Source organism: Neolamprologus multifasciatus, chromosome 10 (genome assembly GCF_963576455.1).
Source record: "Neolamprologus multifasciatus chromosome 10, fNeoMul1.2, whole genome shotgun sequence".
In the NCBI taxonomy this organism is placed as follows: domain Eukaryota; kingdom Metazoa; phylum Chordata; class Actinopteri; order Cichliformes; family Cichlidae; genus Neolamprologus; species Neolamprologus multifasciatus.
The window spans coordinates 24,531,928-24,547,150 of NC_140448.1; the positions used below are offsets into that span (position 1 = coordinate 24,531,928).

A 15,223-nucleotide genomic window follows, 5' to 3' on the forward strand; every position below is an offset into this window, starting at 1 on the left:
AACATCTTATGTTCAGCTGTTTTTTTGTAAAAAGATAACAATGTTAGCCTTTTCTGCAGCTATAGGGGATTTATGGTATCACTCTTGGCTGGAAGCAGTGCTTAATCAATGGAAAAAACACAAACTTTGTCCAAAAACCTCTCATGTTTAGCTGTTTTCCACTTTTTCTTTGGTCATTTTAGCCTTTTTGGCCAGGGTGAAGGGAGTATCTGCCATCAAACAAGAAGACAGCTGCATGTAACTATGACGGTGTTTGCCAGTTCACCTTACATGCATTAATTTAATAACGTGGTTAGCCTACTAAGCTACTCACGCAGAGAAGAACGGCTGCTGCTGCCATCATCATCCGTCATCATTTCTGCTACACTGGCAGGGCTAGGGGCCAGGACTCTCCTCTTCGGGTTTTTGGGGGATGTTGCTAACTCCGGGTCCGATAACAGGCAACCCACCCGCAGTCGATGCGCTGGTGTGAGGTCTTGCAGCAAGCTATCAAATACGGCGCATTTTTCGGCTTTTAAAAAAAACGCTATCCATCGCCAGGTGTTTCATCGGATTTGAGGTGTTACCTTCTTTGACAGTATCAGCTTAAAGCACTTGTTGCAGGCTGCTGAGTTTGCATATTTTGCTGTGAAGTACAGCCAGACTTTTGACCGCTTCGCCTTGGCCATTTTTAATCTGTAGCTCTGCTCTAAAAGAACGTACGTACATGGACCCGCCTACTATCCGGAAACGTAAAATGATTGGCTAGAATCTAAAGTGTATCATTCCATACCAGTTGGTGGCGGTAATGCACCTTTCAGTTGTTTGCCAACCGCCAATATAAATGTAAGGAAGAAGAAAGTGTACCACAGCTCAGGAAAAAAAAGCACCGAAATAAAGCACCGAAATGTGTGCTGCTTTTCGGTCTGGTTACTACCGTTTATGTCAGAACCGGTGCCATCATGGCACCGGATACCGGTACCCATCCCTACTTGGAACAGTGATGAACCTTCCCGGAGGTGGTCTACCAAGACACTAATGACTCCCCAAGGATGTCACAAAAGAACCTGGAACATCATCTAAGGAACTGCGGGACTAACTTGGCTCAGTTAACTCTTTAAAGTCGGTCGGAGCAGGCACGCTCCGTTTCGCCTATTTTTAAATCCCTGTAGAACCGGAACCGCGTAAGCTAGCGCAATAAATTTTTTTGCATATGAAACCGGAGGAGTTGTACTTACATCTTATGCCATCAGCTTGTCCTAGGTCACGGTTTCCTTCCACATAAAGCTTTGCAAATATTGCATAAAAAGCGCTTGCAGGAACAAAAACATAATATTCCAGAAACACGCTTTGCCGATCCGATCAGCTGTTCGTAACACTTCCCACATTGAAACAGATGTCAGCGCGAACGATCGCATGTCCGCCATTTCCTGGCCGAAACCGGAAGTGACGTCATTTTCGTGGAAAATGTAGTTTTTTACTTGTAGGCCTTAAAAGCCTATACTGGTGTTTTTATAAGTCCTGTTTGACTTTATGCTTTTCTGAATAGTTTCTGGGATGCTTAGAACTCGAATTGCACTGCTGGAAATAGTTTATTTTGATGCACATGCTGTTTTCTTTGCAAATTTGCATCATAGGATTGTTTTTCGTTTTTCCTGCAGTATATAAAAATTGCTGTATCTCAGAAATAAAACTATGAAGACACTCAAAATAAATTTCCTGTTGTTGTAAACTATTTTTTGCAACTTTTTGTATTTATGTAAAGTTTGAGGGATAAACCTCTTAAATTTCTCCAAGTAGAAATATATGTTAAAAAAAAACAAAAAAAAAAAAACAATTTTCAATTTTTTTGTAGTTTATTGCACTTTTTTGCAATTTATGTAGTTACTATGGACATAATGCATACATATTATTAAAATATGGGCTATAACAGTTGTATTGATGTATAGCAACTTGAAATGCTCCCAGAAATGGCACTACAGCATGTAAAAATATAAAGTAAGCTCTGGCAGACTTGGTTCTATGGTAGGTCTTAAAGGGTTAAGGTCAAAGTTCTTATGCAAATATAAGAAAGAGACTGGGTAAAAATGGCATCAATGGGAGAGTTCAAGAGACACAGAAAACCACTGCTGACTAAACAGAACATAAAAGCTTATGACTCATTAAAAGTACTCTTATTATACAGGAGGATGATCCAAAACATGGCAGCAAGAAGTCCTCTAAAAAATAAATAAAATGAAGGTTTTGGAGTACCTGAGTAAGTTCAGACTTTAATCTGATTGAGATGCTTTGACCTGACCTTAAACAGGCCGTTAATGGAATTGGAATTAAAATTCTGCAAAGAAGAGTGGACCAAAACTCCTCCACAGTGATCTGAAAGACTGATTGATAGTTATCACAAAGTACTTTACAAAGTAGTTCTTGCTGCCAAGAGTGGGACAACCACTTGTTACGGGTTATTACTTTTTCACACAGGACACAGCAGGTTTGGATAACTTTTTCTCCTTAATAAAAGAAATAATCATTTAAAAACTGTTGCTCCATGACTCCAAGGCAAAATTAGTGGTCAAAGCTCTCATTATGTTATCCAGGGTCAGATTTAGTCACTCCTGCACCAGCAAGACATTGTTTTTATTGCAAGCTGTATAAATAAGTATAAGGAAAATTTTCAAAAATGCACCAGTGGGAGTGGAAAGTTCCTTGGGTGATCTACTAACACTAACACTTTGTGTATGAACACTAATTCATACACAAAGATGCAGTAAGTTTATTGCGATAATTGTGAGCAGCATGGATTAGTGACTTAGAAACAAGCGCACCCGATGAGGGAGTGCAAGGGAGCGTTTAAAGCCCTAACAAAAACGAATCGTTGTAAGTTAGGATTTTACAGGTGTTTCTCTCTGAAAACAGTGTGGCAGTTACGATAAATGAGAGGAGGCTGAAGGAGAGAATGCTTTACTATAACCGTGAACTCATTTGTTAGAAATAGGTGGGAACTGTGTGAGGTCCTGAGGCCTGAATCTCAGTTTGGAGTATAGGATTTTTCTGCACACCATTCAGGTCAGCTGTAGCGCAGATTTCAGGTTTATTGGGTGGAATAGTTTCTCCTCTGGATGAATCCTGCCTCCACCTGAGCTGTGAGAGATATCTCTGATAATCCAAGGTGGAGAGAGTTGTAAGCAGCATGTAAGAACTGATGATCTGATGGTCAGACAGATGACTTTACCTTCCTAAATTCAGTCTGATGCTTGGTCATAGTTGATGTTCAGTTATGGTCAAATAATAGAAACTTGCCACTGTGTTGAAAAAACCTTAGAAACACCAATGTGCATGTAGGCAAATGCATGACCGATGCACTGTGCTACTTAAATAAACAGCACTGCACCACGGGCATTAGAAACATTAGAATCCTTTTTCAGTCCAATAAAAAACAACGTAGGGATGTTTGATTGGCCTCCGGTCACAAACATAAGCACCGGTTGAGTGTTTCCAGTCATTCCAGCATTTAAGAGATGGTGGAGGGTTAATCCTCCCACACGTGTTTAGTTAAGATGTTTAGTTAAGCGCATCTAAACACGCATTATGTTAGAGCTTCTTAAAGTCTGGGGCTTTCAAATAATGAAGTGTATTTAGTTTTGTGTAAGCTTTGCTTTGAGTTATAAATAACAAACATAAGTATAAATAATACAAGTAAAGGATTTATGCTGTGGAGATGAAGATGAGACTATGAGATGATCAGATTATTTCAGATTATTGTGTAGTTAAAAAAACAAACAAACAGATAAACAATTTTATAGAGCCAAAAGTGCCTTTAAAGATTAAAAGAGAAGAAAAAATTTGTTTTTAATTGAATTTATTTGTTTTTAAATTGTATTAGTTTTTAAGAAAAACAAATATTTTATTTTAAACATCACTCACCTTACATTCAATCTCAGCTAAGAAAAGAAGTCCGTGACCTTCAAAAACAAAATAAAACTTTGACAGCGTGTAGTTCTTCCCTGATCCTCTGTGTTCTAAAGAAGTATCACTCCTAAGAATGTCTTTAGAACTGATATCGTGTAGATGAGCACCCCCAGTTTCCCCAGCAAGAGATGCGTGGAGCCTCTACTTGAGGTTGAAGTTTCTCCCAGAACTCTCTCGTGGTCTTGTTCACAAGTGAGACAAGACGGAGATGGAGATCAACAGATGGACTGGTGCATAAATCCAGTTTTCTGTGGTGAAGCGAGAGCAGATTAGGCATGGATGGAGTATTCTAGCCTTAAAATGCTTTTGAGAATTGCAGATAAGAGCTACAAACAAAGCAAAAAAAGAAACACTTGAGCTAGACTTTTTTTTTTGTTTGATAGACTAAAACATTGTTGGTTTAACTGCAGTCATTTTTGACAGTGTTCCCTCTTTGTTCCAGGTCAAAACACTGAAGACTAATCCACCTTCAACTCCTCAATCTGGTCAGTGAGTTTTCATAAAGCCTTCTAAATTACACTGTAGTGTGCGGTATCTCATCCAGGACTACTTTTATTTAACTTAACAGTAGGTAGCAGGCCTATATCTGTATTAAAGGCAGGCTTATAAAGACATGCTTGATCAGAGGATTTTTACTCATCTGCCACTTTTTCTTCTTCTCCTCCACTTGCCCAGTTTTCAACTCTTTGGGAATCACCTTAATAGTGTAAAAATACAATTTTATGTCTGTGTTATCGTTGGTATTTTCCATAGTTTTTATTAAAGAAATGAGAACAAATAGTGTTTTTGTGACAGACTGCTAGTAACAAAGTGTCCAGAGATACAATATAGAATTAGTGCTTTACTATATTATCTGTTATATGTCGACACGACACACATCATCCCCTGAGTTTTGTATATTTATGCTTGACTGACTCATAGGTCAGTGTTAGTGTTGGCTTAGAAAACAAACAAACAAAACATGAGTGGAAAAGCATCAGATTTAGAAAGGAGAAAATATAATAACTAATTAAATGTTGTAAATGAAATAAAATAATCATTGTGTACATGTTAAATCTATAAAGTGTAACTAGATTATTTGTTCAGTGGGTTTCAAACATTTTATGACACAGAAGAAGAAGAAGTTAACATAAAAAAACTTCCAAGTCACCAGATTTTCTTTTTTCCTTGTAAATTAAATTTGGGAAAGCAGCCAACTAAAATACACTCTGAGGAGTCCAGATGAATTTACAGCCAAGCATATTTAATCTGCACAGTTAATGTAATTTAATATGATGCTAAGAGGAAGTCCTTGTTGTTATGAGTTGAAAATCTTGAAAAGCTCGTTTTCTGTCTTACTGTTTCAAATATGGTTTTCTTCCACACAGACTGCTCAGCACCACCCCTAAAATCAAAGAGTAAGCCGCTTCCAGCATCAGAGTCCACACCGGCGACGACCTCTGACCTCTGTACACCCACACCTTTGGTTCAGACCAGCACTCCTGCACCTTCTGCTCCAGAGCAGTCTTCACCAGAACCCGGACAGGAGGAGACGGCACCAGCCGATGTTGACGATCCTCAACCGGACGACGGTAAAGCCGAGGACATCAAAAAGGACGGAGCAGAGTCAGAGGTTGGTCGGCTTGACTTTTTTTACGTACAGTAATAGTTAAAATTGTTGCTATGCAACAGCAAAGTCCTGCTTTGTCTCCTCAGGGTGAACCATCCAGCCTGGACAACAGTTTCTGCTCCATGAAGGACGACTTGTCACTGTGTGACGACTCACTTTTACCCACGAGGAAGATCATAGGGGACCGAGGAGGCCCGGCTTCCATGAAGGAGAACATATGTCAGGTGAGCTTTCAGCAGTTTAGTGACTTTATGGTTAGATCTAAACAACAGTTGGCAGACATTAGATGTTTTCCTCTAAAAACTCTGAAGCCTTCATATCCACCTCGCAAATCATGCATACATAAGACGTAAAGTTCCCTCTCTCTGAGTCATTCTAGTTATGCTATGATCTCTGCTCAGGTGTGTGAGAAGACCGGGGAGCTGCTGCTCTGTGAGGGTCAGTGTTGTGGCGCTTTCCACCTGCTCTGCATATCTCTGGCCGAAGCACCGAAGGGGAAGTTTGTCTGTCCGGAGTGCAAATCAGGTAAAAACTTAACAGCTGTTCCCTGATGTCAGTAGAGCCTATAATTTAATTCTTGATATGTGAATTTTCCAAATGTAAAAATCACTACAAAATGAAAAGTCACTCACTAAAGTCTAAAGACGTTCTAGCATAAGAAATATCCAAGCGTTTGGATATTCCTCAATCCACAACGGGTCACCGCAGTGGGCGGACTTTTATTTTTTATTTTTTGTGTCTTCTCCCGGGATCAAACTGGGAATCTATGTAAACCACTACACATAGACCACTACGCAAATTTATTTATTGTTATTATTTATTTATTATTTTTAGTTTTCAAAAATTTTCTTTACTTTTGGTTTCAATTTTATTTCTGTTTGTACGACTTTTTAGTCTGTTTTGGCAATAATTAATTTTTTTTTTAATAATTGTTTTACAAATGCCTGTCATGTTTACCATTTTATTTATTTTTGTTCATACAATGGAAAAACGTTTCCAAAAATTTGAGATTTTTAGTATTGAAATCATGTCTAGCATGGGAAGTTTTAAACAAATAGTTCACGATTAAAAACAGATTTAAAAAGAATTCTTAAAATAATCATAGTTTTATTTATATATATTTTCCCAGTCATTTGTGTTCATTGCATTCTGGAAGTGATTAGAGGGAGAACTGAGGCCACTTATTATCTGCTGTTTTCATTTTGTTAAATTAATATGAAGATATATTTTTTAGGTGATCATTTAAACCTGTGACTTTTCCTGTGTCCAGGACTCCACACCTGCTTTGTGTGTAAAAAGCGCGGTGAGGACGTGCGGCGCTGCATGATCCCTGTGTGTGGGAAGTTTTATCATGGCGAGTGCATCGCCAACTACGCCCCGACCGTACCCGTGAACAGAGGTTTCCGCTGCTCCATCCACGTTTGCCTCACCTGCTTCATCGCTAATCCCAACAGCTCCAACATCTCTAAAGGTAATCAGAGGACGCTCAGACCGCACCTTCGCTGTAATCACCCGTCTTGCGCCGTGGCATTTACTCTCCTCTTTACGTCTACAGGTCGGCTGGTACGTTGCGTGCGCTGCCCGGTTGCCTATCACGCTACAGATCTTTGTATGGCAGCGGGCAGTGTTGTACTCTCCAACAACAGCATTGTCTGTCCTAACCATTTCGCCCCCCGCCGCGGCGTCAAGAATCACGAACACGTGAACGTCAGCTGGTGCTTCGTCTGCACTGAAGGTACAGATGCTAAAGGAAACTCCAGACCAGACTAAACTGGTTTTGTTGCTGAGCTGTTTTCTTCACCTCAGATTTATATTTTATTTCACCTTACGGTTACGAATTACAGTCAGGTGGAAAATAAAGTACCGGTAAGGTTTTATGTTTCAGGATATATTAATAAATCATCTGGTTCTCACAAAGTATTTTACAAACACCAACACGTGACATATGTTACTGTCATTATTTATTTAACAAAAACTGAACCAAAATCCAGAATTAGTGTATGAAAAACTTCAGAATACCTTTTATTGTTTCCACAAGAACTAAGATTTTTGTTTAATTCATCATCATCGTTGTTTCAAAGGCTAGAGCTGAAGACCAAATTTCTGCTCTAAGGTAGACTTTCAAACTGTTTCAAACTGCTCCAAAAATATGCAAAATCTACTGGAGATGCAGGCTTAACAGGCAGAAAAGTGTTTAGTGAAATACAGTTTTAATACATTTTAAAACATGGACAAAATTGAAGTAAAATAGACATAAAGCACCCAGAAAGGGTTAGGCCATAGACTAATTTGGACATAATCAAAGACCCAAGGCTCTTGGGAGCTCCCACGTTTTTAGGAATGGAATTCTAGTTTTGGTCTGCTCTGGCAGGTGTTCTGGAAAATTTGGTATTTTCCAGTGTCTCATTGTTTACTATCCCCAGTGGGATAGTGCCACAGAGTCCAACTCCCACAAAATCACCACAGAGTCCCGCAGACTCTGTGGCAGCCAAGCCAAGTAATGATCTTAGAGAAGCAGTTGTTACTGCCTATCTGTCTGGGAAGGGTTACAAGTAGATTTCCAAACAATTTAAAGACCATCATTCTACCGTGAGAACGATCATTCACAAGTAGAAACTGAACACAGCTGCCAAACTTCCCAGAAGTGGACATTCCAGCAAATTTACCCCAACGTTGTTTAGCAAAACTGCAAAAAGCCCAAGAGCTGCATGTCAGACTCTCAAGGCCTCACCTGAAGTTCTTGATGGTACAATTTGAAAAAAAGAAGTATGGCTTGTTTTGAGAGGTTTGTAGGAGAAAGAACATGGCACCACAGCTCAGTTTTCGCATACGTCGGATCTGAACAAACCACAAGACTACTGGAACAAAGACCTTTGGATAGATGAGACCAAAGGGGAGATGTTTGACTGTAATGCGAGGTGGAGAATTGGGCAAAAATGAAACAAGCCAATCAGCTGCAACATCTTATACCAGCTGCTGATGGTGGAAGCGTGATGATTTGGGCTTGTTTTACAGCAACAGGACCTTAAAGTCATTGAGCCAACCATAAACTCCTCTGTATACATACAGAGTACATATAGGACTAAATGTGAGACCAGCCGTCTGACAGCTAAAGCTTGTCAGACGGCTTCATGATTCATTGATGAGAGGTTAATGCAATGCTGTCCCTCCTCCTGTGCTCCAGGGGGCAGCCTACTCTGCTGTGAGTCCTGTCCTGCTGCATTTCATCGGGAGTGTCTGAACATCGAGATGCCCAAAGGCAGCTGGTACTGCAACGACTGCAAGGCCGGGAAGAAGCCTCGCTATAAAGACATTGTATGGGTCAAAGTTGGGCGCTACAGGTCAGCTATGACCCACAGAGTCTTTTAAATCGGAAAAGCCAGACACACGTCATCAAATCCTTTATTCTCCCATTTTCTGCTCCATAAGGTGGTGGCCGGCAGAGGTCAGCCATCCCAAAACAATCCCAGAAAACATCCAGAGAATGAGGCACGATGTCGGCGAGTTCCCCGTTCATTTCTTCGGCTCCAACGACTACCTGTGGACCTACCAGGCCAGAGTCTTCCCTTACATGGACGTGGACGCCAACAGCAAGGAAAAGATGGGTAAAGGGGTTGATGCGACCTACAAAAAAGGTAGGCAAAAGTAAAATATGTCCTTTGATCGGTTTGATATCATGGTTTGTGTTTGCGATCGCTGACTTTTGACGTCCTTCCTCAGCTTTGGAGGAGGCAGCTGTTCGGTTCCGTGAGCTTCAGGCAGAGAAGGAGCTTCGGCAGCTTCAAGAGGACAGGAAGAACGACAGGAAGCCTCCTCCATACAAACACATTAAGGTAATGGAGGTGCCTTTACTTTGAAATCAAGCTGCTTAAATCACAAAGAAACTGTAAAAAGCTTTCTTCATAAGTTGACTTAAAAAATTAGGTTTGATTGTAATGCTCGGTGATGAGTGATACACACTTTTCTGACTCATTCAGGTTAATCGACCAATAGGAAAGGTTCAGATCTTCACTGCCGACCTTTCAGAGATCCCCCGCTGTAACTGCAAGAAGACAGATGATAGTCCATGTGGGATGGACTCCGAGTGTATCAACCGCATGCTGCTCTACGAATGCCATCCACAGGTACCGAAACACCTTCATCACGCTCATGCACAGCTACAGATGGACTATGTTGCCAAAAGTATTCACTGACTGATCCAAATCATTGAATTCAGGTGTTCCAGTCCCTTCGATGGCCACAGGTGTATCAAATCATACAGACTGCTTCTACAAGTATTTTAATCCAGTTAGTTTGGTTTAATTTTTTTCTAGAATTTTACTGTACAAGGTGCATGATCCAAGTGTTTTTACTTATTTATTGAAATTTTCTACTTTCAGGATCTTAAGAAATGCGTTTAAAAATCTACTATGCTGCCACCAATAGCTGCACTTGACCAATTGGAGTTTAGTGGGGCTAAGACGTAATAGTTGTATTGCTCCAGATCTTCTAAAGTTGAATCGGGATCTTTAGCGGCTCCCTGGCTGCCTGCCCTGGACTTTGCAGCCAGGCGTCGAGTATCTGACCGAGGCCGCTTCTTTACTTGCAGGTTTGCCCGGCGGCCGAGCGGTGCCTCAACCAGGCGTTCACCAAGCGTCAGTACAGCCAAGTAGAGATCTTTAGGACGCTGTCTCGAGGCTGGGGGCTCCGCTGTGTCCATGACATTAAGAAGGTAACCGCAGTGCTGCTGCTGTTGCTGCTGGAATTCCCATCATAAGCCGGGAGTGAATGATCCATGTTTCCCGTATGTGTTTGTTCTCTCAGGGTCAGTTTGTGAGCGAGTATGTCGGGGAGGTGATCGACGAGGAGGAGTGCAGGTCGAGGATCAGACACGCTCAGGACAACAACATCTGTAACTTCTACATGTTAACTCTTGACAAGGTACGGCTCAGAGCCACGTGTGTTTTTAGGGTGTTTTCACATTAGCCTGTTACGTTGAGTTCACTTATGCAGGTGTGTACACATTAATCGCAAAACAACCGCACCAAGACCCTTCGGAGGAGGAGGTCTCATTCTGTTCCTAACCGGTTCGTTTATGGTGTGAAAGTGATCAGACCTCAACCAACTATCAGGTGAACGTTGGAAGTTTAAATTAACATCTTCCCGTAGCCACATATGTTTTGCATTCTGGGATGCAACAGGGTAACTTCGATGTACAAAGGTCTGTATGGGCTGGCAACCAGCTGTAAAATGTAAATTATCGTTTCATCATATCTTCCCTAATAACTGCGTGGAAAGAAACCAAACCACAGGAAAATGCTTCAAGTTTACAAACCCATTAACTAGGGCTGTGCGATATGACCAAAATCTCATATCCCGATATAGGACATCTATCGTCCGATAACGATATAAATCACAAAAATGTAACATTTTCTGTAAATTCTGTGAATCTTGTACAGCTCGACTTGCGTGAAGTGTTTCCAGCTGGGCGTCGTGTACCTGGAGTCTTAAGTATGGAGCATGATTCTTTCAGCTCTTTATGCACCTCCACGTGCTTCCAGATGTGAATGACAGCCGCTGGTAGTGCCGCTTTTCTTTTTGAGCGAGTGGTTCTGATTGAAGTATTTCACCTCACAGCTGGAGGGAGGTATATGATTACAGGGATAATTCACTGAAGGAACACAGAGTTCTGGGGGAAAAAACACCAGCAATCCCTTTGTTTCTCTTTCAAGCTCCTCTGTTCCTGCTTTGTTTAGTTTGTGCTCTGAGCTGCAGCGTGTCATTCAAGAGAAGACTACAGCAAGTCCGGCTTGCTTCAGGCGCAAGTATAGAGGATGAAGTGGTCAATGTAGTTCTAAGGAGAAATAACAAGTGCATCAACATTAACCAAGGACTTGAGCCTTAACAGGCTTAACAGGAGAGTGTTTAAAGCAGTCCAAATTATGGTTTAAGAAAAAAACAACAGTAGCAAACTGCCACATGGTTAGATTAAATCTAATTAAGATCTAAAGTTATTCACTTACACCGAACAGCTTTGGAGTAAAGCCTCTGAACATGAATGGCTTTCCTACATCTCTTGTTTCCTGCCGTCTCTTTTTTCAATCAATACCTCCTGATAGGTATGAATGCACTTCTAACAGAATCGTGTGTTTGGTAGTTTTAACCCTGTTACCAGCAGTAGATGCTTTCTTGGCACTTTGGAAATTTCATGGCCAGGCCTGTGTTTGAGTACAGGTTATAGCTACACCTTCAAACTAGAGACCTATACAGTAATTAAGTTTAATTTAATTTCTTGTTGGATGACTTTGTGTTTTAGGATCGGATCATTGATGCCGGGCCGAAGGGGAACGAGGCACGCTTCATGAACCACAGCTGTCAGCCAAACTGTGAGACGCAGAAGTGGACGGTGAACGGTGACACCCGGGTGGGACTGTTCGCTCTCATCGACATTGCCGCAGGTTCGCCGCCTCTTACCGATCTGAAGATAGAAGTTGTTTCTATCTTGTTGTTTGGTGATGCCAGCGAGCCGCTCTCACTCATTTGTGTTTATCCTTTCAGGCACAGAGCTCACCTTCAACTACAACCTGGAGTGTTTGGGCAACAGGAAGACGGTGTGTAAATGTGGAGCATCAAACTGCAGCGGCTTCTTAGGCCTCAGGCCAAAGGTGAGAGGAGGGACGCGCCACAAAAATTAATAACCACCTGTGTTTGTTTGGGAATAACCGACTCCTCTGCTCTCTGAACCAGAACAACCCCCCGCCTGATGATAAAGATCGCAAGCTGAAGAGGAGAGGTCACGGCAAGAGGAAGAAGAAGGTGGTGTTGACCAAAGAAAGGGAGGACGAGTGTTTCATCTGCGGAGATGGAGGACAGATGGTGTCATGTAAAAAACCTGGATGTCCCAAGGTTTACCATGCAGACTGCCTGAACCTCACCAAAAGGCCTGCAGGTCAGTGACTTAATTTATTTTGGATTTTCTCTAATCCACACAATATCACCCAGTTTTTATGAAAATAAAATGTAGGATGGTCCCAAAACAGATCTATGTTTATTACAGCTGGTGGAAATGTTGTTGTGAATATGCGTTGTGGTCCTGAGTGAAATAAAGATTCCTTAATGTTCTTGCGTTTGTTGTAGGTCGGTGGGAATGTCCGTGGCACCAGTGTGACATATGCGGTAAGGAGGCTGCGTCCTTCTGCGAACTGTGCGTCAGTTCCTACTGCTGCCAGCACCGTGACGGCCTGCTCTTCATCTCCAAACTGGACGGCAAGCTGTCCTGTAGTGCCCACGACCCCTGCGGGGAACCGCTAGAAGCAGGCGAGATCCGAGAGTACACACCCGAACCCACAGCCCTCACCTCGGGGCTGGGCATGGCGGTCATTCCCTCCTCTGCTACTAACACTACCTGCAACGTTAACACGACTGCCAGGAGGGCCTGGGACGTAAGCACCGGTGCCGGCATGTGCGCGTCAGAGTCCTTTCCTGCTTTTTCCATCCCAGTACCTATCATTATTCCCGTCGCAGCTCCTGCAACGTCGCCTCCTCCAAGTAGTTCTGATGCTCCCAGCAGCCCGCACGTGTTCGACCTCCCCCACTACTCGCCCATCTCCTCATATGAGGAGGAGAGGGATGTCTTGGAGGAAGACCTGTTGGCCGAAGAAGAAGAGGAGGAGGAGGAGCTGTTGGAAGAGGGTGATGCAGAGAGGCATAAATCAGACACTAGTGAAGACGACAGAGAGACAGTAATGGAGGAGGAGGGGGTCGAATACCTGGAGCTCAAAGATGAAGAAGAGGAGGAGGAGGAGGAGGATGAAGAAGAGGAGTGACGCACAGAGGATCATTATTTACAGAGTCACTACAGTGAGGAAGCACATGGAGGTTACTCAGTTACAGTCACTGTTAATGTTCAGTATTCAGTTGGATGTATGGAGGGGCTTTTAGGAGAAAACTACATTTAAAAAAATAAACAAATTGTGAGGTTTATAAATAAAAAATATAATATAATATAATTTATGTATACACTGACACATCCAACAATTTTGCAGTTTATTTATGCTTGCATTACATGTAGTTTTACCCTGGTAATCACTCCCTACCTCCATCTACACACCTGCTACGAGTGCACAAAAACTATCCGGACCCGGGACATCAATCATGAGACTTGGAAACACATTTCATCTTTTTTTGTTTTGTTTTCTCACGTTTGTTGGAGGTGTAGGTCAGGTGTCCTATGAAGCTTTGTGCGGTTAGAGGCAGATGTTTTATGGTAGAAAAGAGAGTCACAGCTGGGCTCGGTTTGTGACTTCTACTGAGTTAAATCGGGATTATGTTTACATCCGTGCAGTTTGAGGCCGTGTCAGAAAAACGTTGTATTTGTCTAGAATTAAACTAGCTGAAGTTCTCTGTGTCCTTTTTAAAGCTTTCCTTTCTAATCTGAACACTGTTGAACCACCACAACCAACGGAGTTAAACTCGCCCTCGTGGTCCAGTTGTCGGGACACACGATGCTGGCAACCCCTGCCACAAAGGCCCGAGTCAACGTACACGCAGGACTCCATAACCTGGGAATATTAATTGTTGCTTATATTAAATCCACTCTCCTCTCCATTTCCAGTTCTTCGTGATGACTCGCATCAATTAGTTGGTGCTTCGAGATCCAGGACTACTGGTGAAGATATGACAGGCTGCCTGGAGTAGTCTTAACCATGCCAACTTTGTCTTTCCTGGTGTTGTTGGGAAAAACAAAATGCAGTATAATGGAATCAACTGTTTTTTAATAGATGTAGATTTGGTTTGCAGCTACAAATAGACTCTAGATTCGAACATTTCATGCCAAAAAAAAAAAAAAGATTAACTGTTTGAAAGTTAAAGTGTGAGAGATTTCGTGCCATCCTGGGACATTCAGCTCCACTGTTGTTGGACTGCAGGCTCACGTCGTCCATCAACTAATGGTGTGCAACGCGAAATGAACGCTCAGCCTTGCCCTGGCAGTCGGAAAGAAAAGGTAGCACTCAGTTGGCTCCAGTGTGTGTGCTGTGCTCTGTAGTCATTATTTATTCGCTGGTCTGTGACGCACAAACGGTGACGAGGGAGGGAGAGCGGCGGGGTCGGTGCCCTCCTCCCTCGTTCTTGACCCCCGCACTGCTCGGGGAAACAAAAGTCTTTCGGAGGGAGCAAAAACGTTTGAAACAGCGGACTCCTGTCACCACGCTTGCACTTGGGTATGTGTTCTTGCCACGTTTCGCTCCGTCTTCAAGCTTAATATTGTCTGTGTGTTATCTGCCAATGCCTTAGAGTGTATTTCTTTGGAGATATTTTTAAGGAACAATGTCGCCCCTGTGAGAGCCAAGTTTCCTTACTAATGCCTTTTTACAGTTGCCCAACAAGAAATGTCTCATTCCAGTGTAATTATGTTAGATCTCAACCACTGACCTGTCAAAACAACTGCTATATAAATATATAAGAAGACATGAAATAAGCATCTTGTGGCTCGTATCTTTTTTTTTTGTTTTGAGATTAATAATCATAAATCTGAAAAGAGATCTGTGAGATACTTGGATGCTTTTTAAAGCCAATAATGTCAATTTTTAAAATAATTACATTATACCACATTATTATTTAATTAAAATAAATCACACAAGGGTCCAAATTAGTATGTTTTCACTACTATAGATATATAGAAATATATATATT

General features: G+C 41.9%; 1 protein-coding gene across 7 annotated transcripts in view; it reads left to right on the forward strand.

The window, feature by feature from the left end:
* nsd1b (nuclear receptor binding SET domain protein 1b) overlaps window positions 1-15,008 on the forward strand; it is a 33,875-nt gene extending 18,867 nt beyond the window's left edge. For all 7 annotated transcript variants that reach the window (XM_085175605.1, XM_085175606.1, XM_085175607.1 and 4 more), the window contains 16 exons: window positions 4,385-4,427; window positions 5,310-5,554; window positions 5,638-5,775; window positions 5,953-6,076; window positions 6,822-7,022; window positions 7,107-7,286; window positions 8,736-8,892; window positions 8,981-9,186; window positions 9,272-9,384; window positions 9,529-9,675; window positions 10,140-10,262; window positions 10,355-10,471; window positions 11,847-11,988; window positions 12,089-12,195; window positions 12,278-12,479; window positions 12,668-15,008. In XM_085175605.1, coding sequence (XP_085031731.1) covers window positions 4,385-4,427; window positions 5,310-5,554; window positions 5,638-5,775; window positions 5,953-6,076; window positions 6,822-7,022; window positions 7,107-7,286; window positions 8,736-8,892; window positions 8,981-9,186; window positions 9,272-9,384; window positions 9,529-9,675; window positions 10,140-10,262; window positions 10,355-10,471; window positions 11,847-11,988; window positions 12,089-12,195; window positions 12,278-12,479; window positions 12,668-13,356 — 2,934 coding nt within the window. In that variant the 3' untranslated portion in view covers window positions 13,357-15,008. The remainder of the gene's footprint in view (window positions 1-4,384; window positions 4,428-5,309; window positions 5,555-5,637; window positions 5,776-5,952; window positions 6,077-6,821; window positions 7,023-7,106; window positions 7,287-8,735; window positions 8,893-8,980; window positions 9,187-9,271; window positions 9,385-9,528; window positions 9,676-10,139; window positions 10,263-10,354; window positions 10,472-11,846; window positions 11,989-12,088; window positions 12,196-12,277; window positions 12,480-12,667) is intronic.
* The last annotated feature ends 215 nt before the right edge of the window (window positions 15,009-15,223 follow it).